Source organism: Camelus dromedarius, chromosome 17 (assembly GCF_036321535.1).
Source record: "Camelus dromedarius isolate mCamDro1 chromosome 17, mCamDro1.pat, whole genome shotgun sequence".
Classification (NCBI taxonomy): domain Eukaryota; kingdom Metazoa; phylum Chordata; class Mammalia; order Artiodactyla; family Camelidae; genus Camelus; species Camelus dromedarius.
In genome coordinates, this window is record NC_087452.1 from 18,220,216 (window position 1) to 18,242,980 (window position 22,765).

General features: G+C 40.3%; 1 protein-coding gene across 3 annotated transcripts in view; it reads left to right on the forward strand.

The window, feature by feature from the left end:
• FRMD4B (FERM domain containing 4B) overlaps positions 1 to 22,765 on the forward strand; it is a 284,910-nt gene that overhangs the window by 121,654 nt on the left and 140,491 nt on the right. Inside the window, exon 1 of one of the 3 annotated variants that reach the window (XM_064496319.1) lies at positions 22,127 to 22,445. The exons of the other annotated variants lie outside the window; for them this stretch is intronic. Within the exon in view, the coding sequence (XP_064352389.1) occupies positions 22,422 to 22,445 (24 nt within the window). The 5' untranslated portion in view covers positions 22,127 to 22,421. Of the gene's footprint in view, positions 1 to 22,126; positions 22,446 to 22,765 lie in introns of those variants that run through there. 3 annotated transcript variants of the gene reach the window in all.

Below are 22,765 nucleotides of genomic sequence, written 5' to 3' on the forward strand. Positions count from 1 at the left end.
CCCTTTGCTTTTTATTAAGTGTGACATGTTCTAACAAAGCCCTCTGTTTGCTTCTTGGGATTAAGTTTTCCCTTCATCTCAAATGTCTCAAAGGTAGAATTTCTTGCAAACCCTGAATGGAGTCATCGCCTCCAGGAGGAGGCAACTTGGACAGAATCTGGGATACGTAAGTTGACCGGAAGAGGCTGGGTCAGCTCCCCAGGGGCAGGTAGCTGTAGGCTCAGATTTGAGCAAATTTGACCTGGAGCAAATTGCTTTTTCTCCCTGAGCCTCATTCCCTTCTGGGTAAGAGAAGAGAACTGTAGTACTGGCATTACGGGAAGTATGAAAAATTCATGAGATAATGTATATAACACTGAGCACCCAATGTGGGATAAGCAAATACTCCATAAATGCTAGCTCTTGGTTACACAAAAGACTTAACACCACACCCATAGAAGGTACTTGATAAAGGGTAGCTCAGGATATTAATATTGTTTTTATAAGGGAGGCTGGTTCTCTGGAAACTGAATTCCCATCTTTACACTGGAAGGTGTTCAGTAAGAAAGACTGTGGACTTTCCCACAGCAGCGAATGTGGGGTGGATCTCAGGTATCTGGACTTGTGTTCCACGCAGTAGACCCACATTTTTTTCAAGGCCCGTATGAAAAATCTAGGAGGTGACAGGCAGCTAGCAGTAGGATCTCTAAGGAGGTAATCTCTTTATAGCTAAAACTCTAATGATCCATAAATTGGTAACACCTGAACTTTTCATCCCCTTCCCCCACCATTGGTTAAGAAAGACCAAGTTCTCCAGAGGGCAAACCTCCATTTGAGCATTCAGTGACCTGTGCATGTCAAACCATATGTCCTTTGCTTGCCCTCACTGTCCATAGCCCCCTGAATTATATAGACTAAAATGGTGGTTGACATATTACAAGCTGCAGGAGAAAACTGCCCATGTCCTGTTTTTGTAAATAAAGTTTTATTGGCACACATTCATTTACATGTTGTCCATGGCTGCTTTCGAACAACAATGGCAGAATTGAGTAGTTGTCTGACTTAACTACTTAGTGCTGAACAGTTGACACAAAGACTGTATTGGTCACAAAGCCGAAAATATTTACTATCAGGCCCTTTACAGAGAAAGTTTGCCAATCCCTGGCCTACAAAAAAACAATGTATTGGACAGAGACTGCTGGAGGAAGAAAAGTTTAGAGTTCAGTCATAGAAAAATAGAACTTGAAGGTATATGGAAGAATTTTCTCATAGAAAACCTAGTCCCTAGGAAATTAATAAGCAAATATTCAGGATAAGTGTTCAGTTTACCTTTACTAGGTCCTTCATTGTAGAATGTGACTGGATTTAGAGATGATTCATTCACTTGTCTGTTTATTCATACCTCAAATAATGATCAGGTGCTTACCATGTCCTAGTCAGTTACCGTGCTGGGGTGTTAGCAATGCAAAGTCAAGTGGATTATTTCCTGCCCTCAAGGAATCTCTTGTCAAGAAGGAGAGACAGTTATGGAAATGAAACTCTGTGGAAGGGCTTTGCCCACGTCCTTGTGGTGCATGGTGGTGCACGGTGGAGGGAGTTTCAATCAGACAGGAGTAAAGCAAGGAAGCTTCCTAGAGGAGGTGACTTGCAAGCTGAGATCGGAAAAACAAGTGAGAGTGAGACAGATAAAGAAAGGCAGAAGCAGGAGGGATGAATTAGGAGTTTGGAATTAGCAGATACAAACTAGTGTATGTAAAATAGATAAACAACAAGGTCCTACTGTAGAGCACAGGGAACTACATTCAATAGCTTGTAATAACCTATAATGAAAAAGAATATATATATGTATATATACACACACAGACACATATATGTATGACTGAATCACTATGCTGTACCCCAGAAACTAACACAACATTGGAAATCAACTAAACTTCAATTGGGAAAAAAAAAAGAAAAGAAAAGCAGAAGGGCATTTCAGGTGTGGGGAAACAAGACTTTGGGGTGGTTATGAAGAGTTTTTTTTTTTAAGGCTGATGAGGAAAGAAAGAGACAAAGTCAGAGACAGACAGATTTTGATTGAGACTAACATCCGAACTTGGAAAATCTTTTAAGATTAGGATTTGATGTTTTCCTTCAGAACTTTGGGGACAAGGTGATTTAGAACCATCCCTGGCAGCAATGAGGCTGATAGATTCAGAAGAGCAGGCATAGTGGAGGCAGGAAAGGAGGGGCAGTTAGGAGGCTGTTTTAGGGATGTAGGTATATTAGTCAGGATAAGATCAGTTTTGCCATGGCAACAAACAGCCCGAGGATCCTAATGGCCTGAAGAAATAAAGGTTTGTTTTTGGCTCAAACTACCTGTCCAACCACAGGTTGGCTGTAAGCTCTGCACATCACTGTCACTCAGGCTCACAGAATATTCCTGAACATTGCCAGTTGCCACGATAGAGAGTGAAGAGCTCTTCAGAGCTTTGCACTGGCAGTTAAATGCTTGGCCTCTAAGTAGCTCATGTCACTTCTCTCAAGTCGTTGGTCAGAGCTGGTCACATAACCCACTGGATCACAGGGACCAGGAAAAGCAGTCCTACCAGCGAACAACATAAACACTGGTGCAGATTTTTAGTTCCTTGGGAAGCAAACCCAGAAACAGATTAACAAGCAGGAAGTTTACTAGACAGTGCTCTGAGGATCAATGCTGTGGAAAGGACTAAAAAGAAGTTGGATTGAACAGAAGGAGCCATTGGATTACACTTCATGCTCAACAGAGGGCTCAGCTGACCTCTCGGGTAGCTCTGAAACTTGAGAGTTGTCCCCAGTTGGAATAAGAGGGCTGGGTTTCCCCCTAGACTCATCCCCATCATTTGTGATGGGCTGCCCTTGAGTAAGCAGCGTAACCTTGAAGTAGGCAGCTCTCTCTAAGGGAGGGCAATTCCCAGAGGGGCCTGAGAGCTGACAGCTCAAAACACTCCCAGCAGCTGATGGAATAAGTCTAGACAGCGCATCACACAGCATCTTCAACAAATGCCTGCCCCGCAGGTGCTAGGATCAAAGCCTGAACTGCAGCAGGGCCAGCAGGAAGGAAGTAGAGTAAGGACTGCACTGAAGTGAAGGATGTGGAAGGCAACTTTAAAACATGGCTTGCCCATCAGGGTGGTCTCCCAACTGGATCCTCTACTCTATTGAAGGAATTGGGCAACCCTGGAGTCAATTAATAGTAGCAACACATACAGAAAGAAGCAAAAACTTGGTTGATACATGAAATAGGAGTCCACATATCACTGTAGAAATCCATTTTGTATATTTCCTGGTAACCAAGGACTAGAATTTTATGGCAGGAAACTGAGATGCTAAGATACCCAAAAACTGAGAAGGAAAACCAAATGTTTTAACCTGTCACTTGGCATAAATAAATTTCTAAAAGGCTGTATTATTTTCGATCAGGAAGATCAGTCTCAGGATCTTTAAAAAGCACTTTTGAACCTTAGTTGCACAGCTTGAAAAACACCAAGTTAGGAACAGACTCTCCTGCCTTTTCAAGTTGGTGTTTCTTTTTCCCTTTCCACCTCTTCTTGGTGGAGCTACAGCATAAAATAGCTTCCTGTTCATCCCCTGCTTGGGTTTATTCTGAACATTATATTTGTGATGTCCAGTTTGGTTGTTGTGGAAAAGTGTGACTGACTCAAATGGGGAATAAGATCTGTAGTTTTATAAAGGAGACCATATGACTTACTTCATAGACGGGAGGCAAAAAATAATCTCTTATGAAAAAATTAACATCCCTAAGTAATTACATATGTGTGTATGTACATATATAAAACGTATCAGCTCTAGCATCCTGGAAATAAACTTTTGCCACAGAAGAGGCTGGTAAATATGGCACATTAAATGGTACCATTTTCCTCTAAGGTCCTAATCGTTGCTAGTTTCTTGCATTTTGTGTTTGGACAAAGCTTGTTGCTTAAATAACTATTTTGTCCTTAACTAGTGGTTTTATATAGTCTTACTGTCTTGAATTAATAGCTGTTCATCATTGAGCAGCTGCTGTGTGCTCAGCCCTGTGCTTGGCACTATATATGAATTATCTTCTAAAAAAAAACTTTTGGGGATGACTTCCTTATACAAAAAGATAAAAGACAATATAAGCAAAAAAAAAAAAGGCAATATAAGCACCCACCCACTCAGTTTTAAGGCATCTTAACATTTTGCCCTGTTTGCTCCAGATCCTTTTTTTGTAATATAATAAAATTTTGTCTGATCAGTTGAAACCAGCTTTATACCTCCCCTCTCACCCTAAAAATAATTCCGTTCTGAAATTCGTGTTTTTCATTCCCGGGCATGTTTTTATAATTTTGCCACGTATGTTTGTATATCTATAAACAATATATATTATTTTAAGTTGGTAACATTTATATAAGGATGTGTCGTCATTCTGCTACCTTATTTTTCTCTCAACAGGTTTTTGGAATTTGTCTCTAAATTCGTTTTAATTCACTATCTTCATTGCATGAAATAACACCAATCTCTTGTTGATAGACATTAGGTTGTTTATAAACTTCCGGTGTCCCAAATATTACACTAAAGTTTTCAGATTTGCTTCTTTGTGCTTGTGAGCAAGAGCTTCTCTAGGGTAAATAGCAGAAAGGAGGGTTGCTAGGTTTGTAGCTTTTTTAGGTGTTATGCCTTCTCTCTTTTCTCTGTCCGTATAACAAGTCTTCCTAATGGTATCACTAATGCCACTTTATTGGTTTTATATACTTGTTAGCTAATAAGTCATGGTGCTAGAATTTGAACAGAGATCTAGCTGACTCCGACACTTAGCCTCCTGCCACCGACTTGCTGTTTTATTTAGTAAAAGGTAAACAACAGATGAAGATAAAATCTCATTTATTCACTTTTTTGCTCAACAAGCATTGGGCGAAAACATAGCTTAGTGCTTAAAAATGAAGTCTATAAACTTCCTGAATTCAAATCCTAACTCTTCTTTTGTTTGCTCTGTAAATTCTCTGAGATTTTTCTCATTAACTTTTTTTTTGCTGTAAAATATGGATAATTAAAGTAATTGAGTTATGCTCCTAGAATTGTTATAAAAATCAAATGTGTTGATATTTAAAACACTGAAAACGGTGTTAGATATATGCATGGATGGATGGACTGATAGCTGAATGGGTAGATTAATCCCTGACAAATATTTATCATCATATATGCAGTGTTCTTGATCTTATATGTATAAATAATCGTTGAAGCTTCTAAAATCTGCAGAAGCCTTGGCTCCTCCTTCCTCCTCTCCCTTCCAGATTAAGAACTATAATCTAATGTAGCAAGCAGGAAAGGGCCCGCTGACTGCTGCACAGAGATGTTGTGCCCATGTGGTTTCATGGCACAGCATTTTATCAGAAGACTCCCGCATCTTAATGCTGCTGTTGTCTTCATTTATTCTAGGAAAGCAAAGATTCTCACAGCTATTTATTTTTATTTTGTTTACTTTTATTGAAATACACTCAGTTACAATGTGTCTACTTCTGGTGTAGAGCACAATGCCTCCTGCCACACATAAATTTGTTTCCATGTTCTTTTTCATTAAAGGTTATGACAAGATATTGAATATGGTTCCCTGTCTCCCAGCTATTTAGTTGTTTTATTTCTGTTTCTTCAACAGAAAGTCATTAAACCTTCTCCCTCTCAACCCTGAATCCCACTCCATATGACTGGGAGCCCTAGATTCTCACACGTGAAGGCTAGGGGACCCCGCTGACTGCTACCTTTCTCATCTGTGTAAGCTCTCCTGATATGATACTTAGATTTGCAACTGCTGAGGAATCCCAGTTATTGCAAGCATCATGCTACCCTTGGGTAATGTAGCCAGCAAATATTTTTACAGGAATTAGTTGCTCTCATTAAACTATGATTAGATGCTTATTAGTTAAGAGAGAAAAGGGCCTTGACAAAATAGGGAAATAGAACGGGTTTTAGTCAGCTGGACCTGGGTTAAAACCAAGACTTCCTCACTTACCAGCTGTGTGACCTACGTAATTCCTCTAAGCTTGTTTCTTTACTAATACAAAAGATAAAATAAGATCTACATTTTAAGTCTGGTATAAATTTAAGAATAACTTGGATTGGGAAAAGGTAGCTTTTCAAATGTAAAAACATGGATACCCTCAGAAAGTTGATCCCAAGCCTACAGGTGTCATGCTGGTCATGATGAGTGCAAACTGTGACCAGGGTTGAAGCCCAGATGCCCACATTTAATAGCTGTGTGACGTGGGCAAGTTACCTGACTTCTCCATGCCTCCTTTTCTCACATGTGAGATGGGGATGATAACAGTGCCTACCTCCCAAGGTTGTTGAGGGGACCACACAAGATCTTGTAACTAAGCTCTCACTGGGGTTCCTGGCTCATGGTCAGCAGTGAAGTGTTAGCTCTGGTCATTTCTACTTAGTGAACATTTCCGAGGTGTCAGACATATGCTAAGCATTTCATATTTGCCATTTCATTTAATTCTCCTAACAATGACATGAAATAGGTGTTATTCAGCCCATTTGGCAGATGTGGAAATTGTTTAGCACTGTTCAGTAACTTATCCAAGAACCAGGATTGGCAGCTGGGCTCTGTCTAAGTCCAAATCCCATCCCCTCAGCCGTTACATGGAATGGTCTCAGTTGGCAAACCATTCAAAAAGGAACCTCTTCTTTTTCTACATTTGCCTTCGTGGGGTGAAGTGTCTTCCTAGGGCTTGCCCAGTCTCTAATCTCTGCCTCTGCCAAACCCTGTAGCCATAGCAGGTATTAATGAACTCTTTGAGGCTAAATAACTAACGTCATTTTCCCTCTACAGTCTATTCGCAGCCCAGCCTCCAGAGTGGTTCTGTTAAGAATCAGATCATGTCATTCTCCTATTCAGAACCCTCTAATGACCTCCCAATTCCGAGAAAAAAACCGGTCTCATCATGCCTGCAAGGCCCTGCATGATTGGCACCCCACAATCTCTGGGTTCCTCCACCACCTACCTCCAGCAAACACACCCAACCTCTGGTCTTTTTATTAATACTAGTAGTATATTCACTGCATTGGTTTGTTTGCTGAGGTATAGTTGACATATATGCTTCAAATGCACAGCGTAATGCTTCGGTATTTGTATATATTGTGAAATGAGCGCCAAGACATGTCTAGTTAACATAGTCACAAATTTCTGTTCTTGTGATGGGAACTTTTAAAATCTACTCTCTTGGCAGCTTTCACATATACAATACAGTATTATTAACTGTCGTTGCCATGTGGTACATGACATCCATTACATCCGTGACTTACTTATTTTATAACCGGAAGTTTGTGCCTTTTGCCCCCTTCACCCATTTCTCCCACCCCCCACCCCCCACCTCTGGCAACCACCGCTCTGTTCTCTGCATCTGTGATCTCCCTCAACCCCTGCTCTGAATTCCCTGACAGTATTCTGCTTGCTAAGTCTTCTCCAGCAGCACTGGCCTCCGTGCTGTCACTTTGACCCCAGCGAGCACTTTCCAACCTTGGAGCCTTTGCCCTTGGCATTTTCTCTGCCTGGCACATTTTGTCATCCAGAAGTCAACGTGGCGTGCTTCCGCCTGCCCCACCCCCAACACTTCCTGCAGGTCGTTCTGTAGAAGCACCCAACCAGCAAGACCATCTTTGACCGGTCTCTTATCCTGCTTAATTTTTCTCTGCAATCCTATCACCACCTGATGTTAGGAATTTGTTTATGTGCTCATTGTGTCTCTCCGACCAGAATGTTAGCTGAAGACGTGCAGAAACTTTAGCTTTTTTTCCACTGTGGTATCCTCAGTGCCTGGAAACTAATAGTCCTTCAGAAATATTTCTTGACTAAATGAACAAAGGGATCTGCTTTACCTTTTAAGAAGCTCACTGTAGCCACTGTTGGGGGAGTGGCTGCAGAGGGGTAAGAGCAGTTAGGAGGCGATTTCTGATGTCCAGCCCAGAGGCGATGGGGACCTCGGCTGGAGTGGTGGCCGCATGTGGCGGAGGAAGACACTAAGAATTCGGAGGAGGAGGTAGCAGCATGAAGGGAACTCTGTGCAAAGAGAATGTTTGCAGTCTGTGAAGTTTTGAAAATACCCAGGAAAGAAGCCATGCATGTGGAAATGTATTTGTATGTGTGTGTTTATTCTTTTTCATTATGGAAAATAGCCTCAAGCCAGTGTATGTTGATTGAGAATACACTCATTTGTGTTCTCTGCCTGCCATTTCATTAAGGAAGCAGCATTTCAGAGAGCAAATAGCAAGCTTTTCCCTCCAGCCCCCATGGAAACGGGCTCACTCAGGGCCCCCAGCTTCTGGGCACTGCCAGCTGCAGGTCCCCACCCTGCCCAGCCCAGGGTGGGGCAGTTGGCAGTTTCTGCAGTTCTTGTCAGCTCTGACTGTCAAGTGATCACTGTTTCCTGTGCCCAGCCCTGTGGTTAAGCTCTGGAAGTTGCCCTCTTTTGCCTGACCAGTGCTAACAGATGTGTCAGACCTTTGGCTCTCTCTTCTGGGATTCTGTGGACGTCACTTATCATTCTGACCCTGTCCCAGGTCATTCTCATCCCCTGGAGTTAAGGATGGAAGGACCCTCTGGGTTTGCCCAGATTCTTGGGGGAAAAAAAAAATTCTTTCTGGTCTTCATTAGTGTTTAATTAAAAGCTTGCTTTCCCTAAGTCTTTGGCTGTGTCCAAGCTTTTTAAAAATTCTGCAGCACAGACAATATAAAGAGAGTTTGACCCTTTGAGTTACAAGAGCTGGTTATTGTATCTAATTATCAACCTCAAATAATGACAGAATCATAATCTTCTAGAACAAAAAGGAACACGAGGCATTTCCCAAATATTTCCTAAAAGCAAAGTACATTTACTGAGGAGTCCAATACCAATTTTTAAATGAAATTAATGTTTAAATTTGAAGCAATTTGGTTCAAGATATAAAGAATCTTAACTCTCAACTTGTATTTAAATTTGTGGGGTTTTTCCTTCCTTGAGGATTTTATATATTAATCTTTCTAGGTGTTGATGCCAGGTACAGTTCCAGCCGAGCTCATAAGATTTTTGCTCTCAAATTCTTTTTGGAAATGAGATTTTTTTTTTAAGTGGATGTGTTTTTCCTTTAATAAACTTCAGAAGCCAAGTCTGAGTTTCAAAAATAATTTTTTTTGAGATGTTAGTGCCAGAGTCTGAACAGGGCCTTTTATTCACTACCGAGTTGCATCAGTTTATTTTTCTTTCAGGCTCATACACTCCATTAGGTTAAAATATAGCAAAAGTTTGCCACACCTTTATGCTGCACATGGTGTGTTTTAAGTAAATCAAACTTTATTATATTCTTTCTATCCATTTCTCTTGTCTCTCTCTCTTTTTTTTTTTTTTTTTGGTGTATTTTCTCTGACCTAAATAGGTCACATTTAAACATAAATAAATTACATATATGTATATATGTGTGTACACATACATGTTTGTATGAAAATACATGAATACATGTACATGTGTGTGTATATATGTGTGTATCTACATCTATATCACTATATCTGAAGTTTTTTTCATAAAATAAAACCGTGAGCCAACATATTTACCAAACATCACTTTTTTCCCCCCAATCTTCAACATCACTTCTAAAGATATATTACGACCTGAAGTAACTAGCCGGTACCAGTACTATGGTTAGGTTCCATAACAGATTGTATTCTTTAGAAAGTTGCTATCAATTATGATGAAGTTCAGCAAATGACCGTTTGGTGAACAACTTCATCCGTTTCCCTTGGTTTAAAGAAGAAGAAAGTGGAAAACCAGAGAACTGGTTGTGTGCCGAAGCTCCTGTGTCGCCTCCTGGTTTGGCTCGGCTCACTGTGAAATGGGGCCACGGGCACGCCCTGGGCTGCCACCTTGGAGGCGACTAGGCATTGAATAGAGAGCAGTCGAGCAAGTTACTCAAAATGCGGTGCTTGCCCCCTTCCCTTCCCCTTCAACCCCATCCAATAAGAAGGGTGAGGTGGATGGTTAAGGGCTTGAGGGACCTGTGAGGGAAAAGGTGGAGGAAGCAACCTGGGAAATAACTGCCTTTCTCGGCCCCAGAAGCTTCAGTCATGATTTACAGATATTAATGACATCACTCTGTTTAAGTTGTCTATTTCCTTTGAGTAATTTGCATATATCCTTTGGCAGCCACGGGTGTTGGAGTCAGATGGATGTGAGCTCTAATCTGGAGCCTCATCCCTTACTGGTTGTATGACCCAGAGCATGATGCTTAATCCCCTTGAGCCTCAGTTTTCTCATCTATAAAATGGGAATATGCTATCTCATCATATTGTTGCCAGGCTTAAGTGAGAGAATGGCCTGTCACGCTTAGACTGGCGTCTGGGACATGACGCCAATTATATAAGAAAAAGATCCTGGTTAATAAAATAGGCAAAAAAAAAAAAAGAAAGAAAGAAAAGGAAAACTCTTAGAAATGGAGTGCTCTCTTCTTCCCTCATCTAGATGAATTTACCTAAAATAAGGATAAGAGATGATACTTTGAAGCAAAAGAATTAAATTATAATTGATCTAGTAAATTGTTACAACCTTTTCATAGGACAATTTAGTTGTATCTAATCAAAATGTAAGATCTATGCCCTCTTTGATCAAACATTTCCATTTCAGGAAGTCATCGTCAGGGCATAATGGTATATGTGTAAGGATTTTTGTGGCACCACTATGTGAAATAGCAAACCAGTTGAGACATGAATAAGAGAGTGATTAATTGAATGGTAGGACCTCTGAACCATGGAATTCTATGAAATCAGGAGGAGGAATGAAGTAGACCTGTATGTGACAGCCCCCCAAAATTGTCAGTGGTCTATTTTGGGGTAAAAATAAACAAAAAGGACAGAACAATATCCAGGATATGTGTGTATGTGTCTGTAGAGACAAAAATACATAGACAAATGTAAGAAATGTTTATATATGTCCCTGTACCTGGGAGAACAGGCTTGGAAATATACACACTAAACCATTAATAGATTTTACCCCTAGGAGATGTAAGTGGGCAAAGGGAAAGGTTTCTACTTTCACTTTAATAATTCAGAATTTAAATTGTTTATGGCAAGGGTGTGTGTAAATTTTTACAACTCTGTAAAACCTCCTGTTCAAAACATTTGATCCAGGCTGTTGTGCAGAGTATTTCTGGAGAACAAGGATCTGTCCAGTTTAACCTGTGTCCCAACACCCAGCATGCAGCAGTGTCTCTCCAAGTGTTTGTCTTGTGTGTCTACTTAATAATGATCATTAGTTATTATTGATGTGATTGCTATTGAATAAAAAGCAATATCTGTGCTCCTTGGAGAACCGTGGAGCTTTTTTATCATTAAAATAACCGAAGTCCATAAATTTGATTGTTACAAAAATGCATGGCTTCAATGTGAAAGCATTTTATCAAACGTATATATTCACCATATAGTTTCTAAACATATCATGGCATGCATATTACATTAATATAACATTTTATGGAGGTGAGATCATTCTGTACATCTTAGTTTGAAATGTATTTATTTACTAACATATTTTAGATACCGATCTGTTTTTTATAACTGTTATGTATTCAGTGGTATGAATGTACCTCAATTAATTCTACCAGTCCCCTCTTAGGGGACATTGAGGTTGTCTCCAGTTTTTACTAAGACAATGCTACAGTGTCCATCCTTCTATGTAAAACATTTGTGGGAGAATTTCTATAAGATACCTACCTTGTTTGCAAGGAATTTGAATGTCCAAAGAGGTTGTACCAATTTATGATGCCCACTGAGTGAGCAAGACTCCTTTTCCACACCATAGCCAACAACTTTTTATTTATACCATTCTACTAGCGAAAAATTGATATTGTATGTCTGTTTTCATTTTATCTCCTTAACGAGGGGAGCTGTCCACTTTTCATAACTTTCTTGAGGGCCTTGATGCCTTCTTGAACACTGGAAATGTACTTGCTTGAGAACATCAGGGGAAACATACTCTGCCTTTCATCACAGTATAAATTAGTTTGCATGTTTCAGAGCCAGGCTGGGGAGCAGATTTTTGTCTCTTAGAATATGCTTGTCATCTCAAAGTGATCTGGAATTTCCTTGCACAGTTAAAGTAAGTTTATGCAGAGCATTGCTGGTTAAAATCCAAGTCTCGTAAAGACAGATTTTCATACAGTCTCTCTGCCATGCACGAAAGTCATAAGGTTTAGAAATAGCTGCAAAATAGTTAATTTCTTTTTACGTTCATTATACTGTTTGGTTTTGTACTATGGTTTCCTCATATACTATTTAGTGGATTTTAACAATTTTGTTTTATCCTGTCTGCAATGTTCTCAACTTCGTTTAGATGAACTTGAAAGGGATCACCAAGGCTTTATTTATTTACTTATTTACTTTGTAAACAAGGGATACAGCTTAGAGCAGAACAGAAGGAGGATGTGCTGTTTATTTTCTCTTTTTACACCTTTTCTCTTTTGAATGCCCGAGGCCTTCAAGCTTATTTGGCCTGTAAAATCCATATTTATTAACTTAAATCTAATTTAGCCAGGCTTGAATTGTGTCAATGAGATTTCGCAGCCACAAGCGACCACGAAACTGTCATTTGTCTCATTTCGGGAAGCACCAGAACTGATTACCTGGGTGGTGATTGAAACTGCTGGTCTCGTTCACATCATGGCTATTCGAGCAATTGCACCCTGCGGGGGAGGATAGATTGCCCTGCAGATGTGTTCCTGTGCAGGCTCTCACCAGGGCCAGTCTAACTCAGAGGTAAATTGGAATTACTACAGGAAGCCCTTCAAAGAGGGCTTTTGTCGAATCTGAAAAAAAAAACATATGTGCATGTATACGTATAACTGAATCACTTTGCTGTACACCTGAAACTAACATTTTAAATGGACTACCCTTCAATTAAAAAACAAACAAAGAGGGCTTTTGTCGTGTTTTAACTGTCCAGCACTCCCCGTCGGCATTCTGTTAGCACCCCGACTCCCTTCCAGAGGTGCCCAGCAAGCAGATGGTTAAAAGGCAGGTGCCTGTGCAGCCTTCCTACCATGGCCACCAAGAGGTCCCGATCTCCCCGTCTGCCCCCATTCACCGAGGGGCTAGGCCCGAGGCCTCAACCTGGCCTTGATACCTGTGTGCTCCTGCACTCTGAGTTTTGAGCTAGAGGAGGGAACGTTTTGAAGTCAGGACCATCAAGGCAGCAGCGAGGGTGGAACACAGACAAGACAGTTGTGTAATATGGTATTGGCTGTGTTTGCTCCCTTATGGGTTCTCTTGTTTCCTGTTCACTTTCTAAGCCTCCTTCCAGGAACCCTTGTTGGTTTTTTTGTTTGTTTGTTTTTTTGGTTTTTTTTTGCTTCTTCCATCCTGGGAGGCCTTGTTTGGTTCTAGGATCAATATTACCTCCTGTGTTAAATGGGAGTATCCTGGTTGGTCCGTAAGTCAGTGCTTCCCAATTTTTTTTCATGTCATAGAGTACATACAAGATGGTACCCAGGGTAAATGTTTATGAGGCTGCTCAGAACATGAGGTGACCATTTGCAGGATCTCAGGCCGCCTTGAGGGCTGAGAGGACCAATAGCTCAGGGTACCCATTGCCTGTTACATCCACACATTAGTTGTGAAGCTGTGATCAACACTAATCACGATGGCCCTATCCGTCTTGTCAGTGATTGGTTTTGGGTAAACATATGACACAGGACTGGCCAATGGGGTGCAATTTGCTGATACATTTCTTGAAAAGCTCTCTTTACTCTAAAAAAAAAAAAAGAAAAAAAAAGACACTTAAGAAGGAAATGGCCCTTCTTTTGGAGTAAGGATGTGATGCCTGTAAGAGTGGCAACTGTGTTGCAGCCATGAGGGAATGTTAGCTTCAAGAGAACATGCTGAGTGGAAAAAATAGAAGGAACCTGGGGCTTTGATGGCAGTGCGGTCTGCAGACCTCACCAACTTTGAAACTATCCTTCCTTTAAAGATACTCAGATAATGGATTCATATTACTAAAGTTATTTTTGCTTTTATTTGTTTGTTACTTACTGCAAAAAGCATTCTCATAGAAGATCTGCTCAGAACTTGAGGATCATGAATTATAAAAGAGTTGTCCAACCAAAAAGGTGCTCAAAATAAAACTTTTGAAGAAAGAATGGAATAAGAACTGGAAATGTGCTGGTAAAAGGAAAATGTTTAAGTTCAGAATGAGATGGATAGAAGTAGAAGGAAACTCTTTTAAAAAGTGCTTTATGTTAAAGTAGAATTTCTCTATTAGTATGTTAGTAGTCTTGACCAGAAGTATTTGCCAGCATCTCAGTGAAACATTAGAGGAAAGAAAGGGATTCTAAGTAACAACTACAAGAGGCAGAAGAGCATCTGAGTCAGAAGCCTGAAGCCTGGAGCCAAATGTCTAAGTTCATATCCTGTATCTGCTACTTCCTAGCTGTGTGGCTTCATGTAAGTTACTTAACCTCTCTGTGTTTCCGTTTTCTCATCATCTGTAAAATAAAGATAATAATAGTCCCTACCTCAGAGGTATTACTGGGTATATCTTTATAAAGTATGGGAACAGCATCTGGTGTATATTGAGTACTATGTAAGTGTTTGCTATTATTAATTTGCAATTGTCATCCAAAAATACCTGATTTCAAAAAAAAAAAAGTCACTTCAGCACAGGTGTTTCTCCCACTACACAGTCACTAGAGTGGCTAAATTAAAAAGCTCTATAATACCAAGTGTTGGCAAAGACCTGGCATACATTACTGATGGAAGTGTAAAATGGTATAGCCTTTTGGTAAACTGGGAGTTTCTTTAAAAAAATTAAACATGCATCCACCCTACGAACTATTAGCTCCACTTCTATGTATTTATTCAAGAAAAATGAAAACATGTGTACATAGATACATACACACACAAACACACAAATGCACACACACAAACGAACCTTATACATGAAAGATCATAGCATATTTCTTTGTAATACCCCCAAACTGGAAATAGCTCAGGTTTCCATGAACAGGAGAATAGATAAATAAACTAGTATATTCATATAGTGGAATACCTATTCATCAATAAAAAATGAATTAACTGCAAGTACATCCAACACCGTGAATGAATTTCAAAAACATTTTGCTCAGTGAAGGAAGCCAGACATCAAAGAATAAATACTCTATAATTCAATTCATATGAAGTTCTAGAGCAGGAAAAACTAATCTATGGTAATAGAAATCTGGACAGTGGTTGCTTATGGGGGATGGAGAAAGATTGGCAGAGGCAATTGGCAGAATATTCTGGAAATATTCAATATCATTGTAGGGTTGTGGATAATATAGGTGTATATATTTGTCAAAAGTGTTCAAATTGTAATACTTAAAATGTGTATATTTTACTACGTGTAACTATTTTTAATTTTTTTGTTTTTATTTTTATTTTTAAAAAATATTTTTAAATTTTATTTATTTATTGTTGTTCTTGTTGTTGTTGTGGGGGAGGTAATTAGGTTTATTTATTTACTTACTTGTTTTAATGGAAATACTGAGGATTGAACCCAGGACCTCGTGCATGCTAAGCATGCACTCTACCACTGAGCTATACCCTCCCCCCTGCTATTTTTAAAATGAAACAAAAAGCACTAGCAGATGCTGCACGAGTCTTGGGAAGTAAATGTACAAGGTGAGCATCTTTTCATCCCAGGTAACAAGAAAGATATCAAAGATTAGGAGAGTCATGTCAAAAGGACTTGACTTGAAGAAGCTCCCATGGGCCAACATGGGACAACGTGAACATCAGTAAGGACAATAACTTTAATAGATTGAAACACATGTACTTAAATGCATGTGTTTATAAATATTTTAAAACCATTGGCATCCATTGAAAATACCAACTCATTATTTTGAAAACTGGTAAATAAAGGTGAAGAATCAAGCATTTGCTCTGCCTTCCCTATATGAATTGTACCACTGGGTAACCCATTAATAGATGAGAGGAAATATTCTAGAGGGGAGGTTACGGCTCAAGTGGTAGAGTGCATACTTAGCATACACAGAGTTCTGGGCTCCATTTCCAGTACCTCCTCTAAAAATAAATACGTAAACCTAATGCCTTCCCCCTCAAAAAACAAAAGCAAACAGAAAATATTCTAGCTCGTAGGGGTGATAGAATTGGAAAGTTATCATGTTACGACCCTCAATCAATTACATGATCTAGCTACTGAACTCATATCACAAAAAGAGATAGCCCTAATGAGAAAACACAGATGGGTGACTAATGAGACAGTCTTGCCAAAAAAGATCTAACTGGGATCTGATCAAGCCATCAGACGCAAGCAACCCACAGGAAATACCGTGGACAGAGGGCCATGTTCAAAGACACCATAGAGATGTAGTCAGCAAAACTCAGATGATAGAAGTTCCAGCCCAGTTTCTTCAACAAATAAATTGTGATGAGAGGAGAGAAAAAGAGGGAGAGAGATGACTGGAAGGGGAACTTACAGATTAGCAGAGATTTAAGGGAAATATCAATAGATTGCAAAATGTAGATATTTTTCGATCTTCATTCAAACAAACTTGAAAAAAAACTCATTAATAAGACAACTAGAAATTTGAACACTAAGTGGACACCTGATGATATTAATGAGTATTGTTTTAGGTAACTGGAGTTGTGTGTTTTTAAAGGGTTCTTAGCTTTTATATTGAAATATTTACAGATGAAATTATTTGAAGTCTTAGATTTACTCCAAAGTAATACATACAGAAGGACAGAGAATACTGATGAGAATATTAATGAAACAAGATTAATTAATGAATTAATTAATGAAACATGCATTGATAACTGTTGAAACCGGGGCGGGGGGATGGATACAAGGGATTTCATTACACCAATCTACCACTTTTTGTAAGGGCTTGAAATTTTTCACCATGAAAAGTTTTGTTTCAATTTCAAAGGAACACAAAGGAAGAGAAAAGGGGAATAACAAAACAAATCTTGAAAAAAAAACCCAAAAAACAAAACCAAAACCCAACCAGATTCTGCAGAAATACAGGAAGGAAATCTAACAGCATGCCTGAATGTTAACCCCTGAACGTATTTCTCCCTGTCTGCAGCAGCCAAATGAGAAGGCAGTGGTTAAGACTGTAAGCCCTGGGTTCAAATACTGTTCTTCTACACCCAGATGGGGACACTTCTGTTACCAGATCTTCTGAGCCTCCGTCTCTCACTTGTAAAATGGAGATGAACTAGTACCTACTTCATAGGTTTGTTGTCAGGATGAAAGAAGAATCTGTGTTAAGTGTGGAGCGTCGTACCTGGTACTGCAAGCACTCAAAAAATGTGGGCTTGTTGACTGTTAGTTTATTGCACGTGACGTTTAAGATTAGAAAATAGAACAAAGAATATGTGCACTTTTCAGTGAAGGCTGGAGCATTTTTGACGACTTCTCGGCTTTGAAGGTCTTTTTCTGTTCATTTTTCCAAACACAGGACTGAGATTAGACTTTACAGTGTTCTGCGCCTCAGAAACTGCACGTGCCTTATGGTAAAACCAAATCAGAAGTCACGGCCGCTCATCTTGTGAAACAGATAGAGAGGAGCTCCCCGCAATGCCCGCCTTTCTCCCTAGCTCTCTTCACCTCTGGTTTTCTATTTATAATTAAGAAAGCCAGAGAATCCGCCTAGAACTAGAAACTTCCCTCTTTTTCTGCCTGGAGGGGAATGTGAGTAATGGACTTTTCCATCAGGGTTGTTTTTCCTGGACATGGTGTACCACCTCCAACTGCTGAAACATGTGATCCTGAAGGAGACCTTAAATAAACCTCCAAGGTTCCTTATCGGTCAGCGACGCTGTCCCAGTTTCTAATAAATGATGAATTTGTTTTCTATTTTTGATGCTCTTCCTTTTTAAACAGAAGTTCTATTCATTCAAAATATTAGTTGAGAGATTTCCATGTGCCCCGTGTTATAGCCCCAAACAAGGCAGAAATGGTCCTGAACTCAGCCCCCTACATCTCCATCCACATGGCCGGCTGCTTCTTAACCCCCAGTCCTCATCCAGAAGCTCTCCATTCCTCTTCATCACGTCCTCCTGCTTTCGTTTCTTCATAGGTCATATCCTCACCTGGAATTACCTTATTTATTAACTGATTTATTTTTTATCTCTTGCCCCGCTCTGCACATCTCTCCTTTTCACCACTGTGTCCCCACCACGTAGCCCAGGACCCAGCTGCATAATTGGTAGGACCCAGAGCAGACTGAAAAGGTGGGGCTCCTTGTTAAAAATGTATTAAGAACTACAAGACAGCAGAGCATTAAACCAAGCACAGTGCCCTTCTGAGCATGGGATCCTGTGGGACTTCGCAGGTCTTACAACCATTTTTATAAGGCACCCCCAAAATAGTTATTGGAAGTAATGCAAATCTAAGAAAAACCATCAGCAGCCCAAGGAACGCTGGCAGACAGATTGATAAAAGATTGAAAATGGGAACCAGTGTGTGTGTGAAAGGGATGCCTAAGTCCTCAACTGCAGGGCTGACTGTGAGGTGAAAAATAAAATGATCACTCTGCTCACCTTGAGAAACACCGAGCCTGGGCTGTACATCCCTGAAGGGTCAGGACCACACTGTTTTCATCTTTGACATCCCTTGCAGGGCTTCTGCACATATGTGGTGCTCCATGAATATTTGAAATGAACCGAATTAGTTCTAGAGGCAGAATTAAAGAAAGATGAGGAGTTATGAAAGAAATAGTCCTTTCTTTAATGCAGGCCTCACTAAATTCAGGAGGAGATGAGCCGGTCTTAAAGTTTTTCCTCTTAGTTTATGATGAGTGGTTCAGAGCAGTGCTCAGATGTCAGTTTTAGAAAAACTGCAGTAGATTGCCCGTGGTGGGATTTTTATGGTGTGTCTGGCATTCGTTTGGTGTATGGAGGGTTCTGTGATGAAAAATGATAGTTTTATGATAAATGCAAAGCTTCGCATAAGGATTTCTAAGACTCTCTTTCTTTAAAAATCGGGACTACACTTCCACATATTTTTCCCTAAAGTGATGGATGTGTTTCCCTTGTCCCACTTGTAGGGGTGGTGAAAACCCCCACAAAGTCACCAGTACCCTTGTCCAAGCTCACCAGTTAGTGATCATCCAAGTGTGTCACCGTTTGCATTTTATAGGCATGATTTCTCATATGCCCATACTTCATTTGGACCTATTCTGGGGGTATAATTTCATTTTCAAGGGGACTCCTTAACGGGGCTCCCCGAGTCTATGTTCCTGGATCCCGGGTTAAGCCCTGGCCCGTGTCTGACTGCTTGGCAGGAGCCATTTGAAGAGCAGAGGTTTCCAGTTGGATGTAGACTGAGATTTGCTGCTATTCCTGTTTGGGCCTCTCGAGGACTGCTTCCTAACTAATGCCCTGACCACAGAACTCCTATCAGACGCCCCGGTGCTGCAGGAAGTACCCCTTTCCCCAAGGCTGAATCGCTGGTGCCTCGGCCTCCCTGTGTCTTTGCACCTGCAGCCCCACCAAGCTCCCCAGTTCCTTGTGGGTGGTCACCCAACTTGTTGGACAGTGTTGGTCGGCTGACAATGGGTATCTGATTCCAGTTATCCTGGCTCCCGTGAACTGATGTATTAGATAGGACCTTTTTATTTGCAAGTCAATTTTTAAAGGATTTAAACCGGTGTTTAGGTAGAAGTAGAAATTATAGTGATTCAGACAGTCATTGGACTCTGTCTCTCTCCAACTCCTCTGTCCGGCCTGGAGTACTCTGACAGCCCCAGACTCTCATCCCAGAAGCTTTATATCTCCAGGACAAACAGAAACAGATACTTCTCCCCTGATCCCAGTAACTAGGGAATATGAATCTAGAGTATTTTTATTGGTTATCCCTGAATCACACTTTCATCCCATGATATGGCGGCATGGGGTAAGTTCACCCTAGTCATCTGGATAATGTCCTCGTAGAAAAGCAGAGATCTGTGATTAGAAGAAGTGAAACAGGCTTTGGATAGGCAAAAACAGCAGGTGCTCACCCTGACCTTCTCCTAGTTCCACTCTTCCTCTTCCTGTGTGCTCCGTAGCCCGACTTTGTCCCAACTCTGCATTTGGTCGGTCAGCCTGCTTCTGGCCCTTCAGAGTTGGCCTGGCCTCCTGGTCTTAGGCCATTCTTTGGCCTCGATTCTGAACCTGTTCATCAAAATTCTTTTTGTCCTTCAGCGGTAAAAAGTTCTTACCATGTGGTTGGAAATGTCACACAAGGTCTCTCAGTGAAACAGTCCAACCCAATGAGAAAAATCTGCATTTACTGAGTTTTTACTGCTATACATACTGAAATAGTAGGTTCCCCCAAATTAGAAAGTCATTCCCCATCTCCCTGCTAAGAAGATTCAAAACAAATATTTGAGGCCAGCTTGAATATATAAAAATTTAGGAATGTAGATGAAATAATCAATATTTGCTTCTAATATTTAAGATCATTTGTCCTATACAGATCAATAGCTTGGGCGGCTGCTGTATTGCACTCTCCCTCTTTATGAAGTCATTTTTCAGCCTCTTCACGTGTGTCTGTGTTGGCCCTGCAACCAAAATCCCTCTTTGAATCACCCTCCTAGCTTACCCAAGCACAGCATCTTTGCTTCTGCCTCAGTTGTTTGAGCTACAGCCTTTTTTCAGTCTCCATGTATGATACTTCCCTGGGAATATTATTGCATGACTTTCCCCCTCCTTTTCCCTTCATTCTGTAGCTGTATCTGCGTGGTGTTCCAGCATAACCACCTAATGTATGGCCTTTTAAAGTAACGTTTAAGTAACTTGTTTATTCTAACATTCAACCCCTCCAATTGTGAGGTCCCATGCCCACAATAATTACGGACCATCTGTTAAATTCTTTGCCACCTTTTCTGTTGATTTCATCATGCAACCCTTATAAACATCCACACTTGGCATTGAATGAGGCTTTTTCTAGCTTTTGTGTCTTCCCCTGACAGTACATTGTGGTTCAAAGTAGTTAGAATCTTTGAAAGGACTTGAAGACAAAGCTCTCTTCCTTTCTGAGGGATAGGGGGCTTTGGGGGGGGGCGGTTGACACCTCAACCTTTATTTAAATACATTGTATGTGTCTATCTGCCTGGCAAATTCTTTGTGCTTTGTATACACAATTTCATTTAATTCCTCCAACACTAGTACTAATGAGATAGAGATTTTTATCTCCATTTCACTGAGGAAATGAATTCTCAGAGAGGTGAAGTAAGTTTCCCAAGGACATACAGCTATAAAACGCAAGGTTTGTCTGGCTCTAGAACTCATACCATGGACTTGCACAAAATTCCAGAAGGTTCTTTTCTCAGGTGGGAGAAACATGTCACAGGCTCCTACTTAACCATTCTAAAAATAACAAGTGGATTTATTATTTTTCCTAGATTCTATATATTTTTTTCCTCTGCTTCACCTTGACGTGTAATGGATTTTGATTATTCCTTATCCATTGAGTATTTTCAATAATAATGATTTTGTTAAATGAAAATGTTGGAATACATCCTTTTTTGAGACCGCAGTCATCCTGCCAAGATTTTCTGTATGTGGCTAGCATTGCTGATGCTGGCTGATCTTACTAAGGTTGTCCCATGGAATTCTGAATTTCCTTCTGATTGGAGAAGCTACTGGCCCAAAATGGCACAGTTGAATTAAATGTTATTTCTGTTTGTATTCATTAAGTTCCCTGCCTTGTTCAGAGTGTATCCAAATTGAAGAGCCAAAATTGAAGTTTGGATCCTTAGATGGCATCGTCCATCTGTGAATTATTATCCAGCCCAGAGCATGTATAATCAATGAAGTAAACATGTCATCATTCTTTTCTGCGTGTGTGATCAATACAAAATTTTATTAATGAGATCATTTACATTCTTTTGTTCATCTTGTGAATTTTACACTTGAAGCATGTCTCAGCTTCCACTAGCCACTTTTCAAATACTTAATAAGCACATGTGGCTAATGGCTTCCTATGGTGAACACACAGCCGGGGGACCCTGGAATCAAAATGCTATATTTTAACAACTTGTAATAAATAGCCAACATTGTTTCATCATATCTTCTTTGCAACTGTTGAAGTTTGTTAAGAAGTATCAATCAAGTGTTTTGCTGTGAAGAGAGGCTTTCCATGGCCAAAAAAATAACCCAACAAACAAATTGCAGAGATTTTTGGTTGCTGGATTTTTTTTTCCCCTCACTGCTCTCCTGACTCATGTTGAAAGGCTTTTGTTTCTAATCAAGGCAACAAACGGTAAGGTCATTTCCTTGCGATTATATGGCAGCGGAAGGCGTCGGGGTTTTTAGGTCCCTACTTCCACCAGCTTGTATTTGGCGAAAACGCGCGCGCACACACACACACCCATCACAAGTGCTTAATACATGTGTCCTTTGTCCTGCCCGTTCTCTCCAGTCCCTTTAAATGAGCCGAGATCATGGTTCGGAGGTAAGAACAATTTCTTTTATAATCTTCTGACTACAGGCAGTGTAATGGTGCTTCTGGATCTCTTCCTGGCATTTCTTAGAGAATCGAGGGCAGATTTTCATATTATACTGGGGGAGACTAGTTTAAGTACTAGTATTTCAGAACCCAACTTTTGAAAAGGAAGCTCCAAGAAATGTTTATCTTCCCTTTTTTCAAGGAGTTACTCCTTCCCCAAAAGAGCTGGAGCAACTCCAGTTTGATACTAAGGTGAAGATCATCCTTAATGCTCATCTTTCGGACGGCTTTCCTGTCATTGTTTTAAATGTTATCTCTGCTCCCTT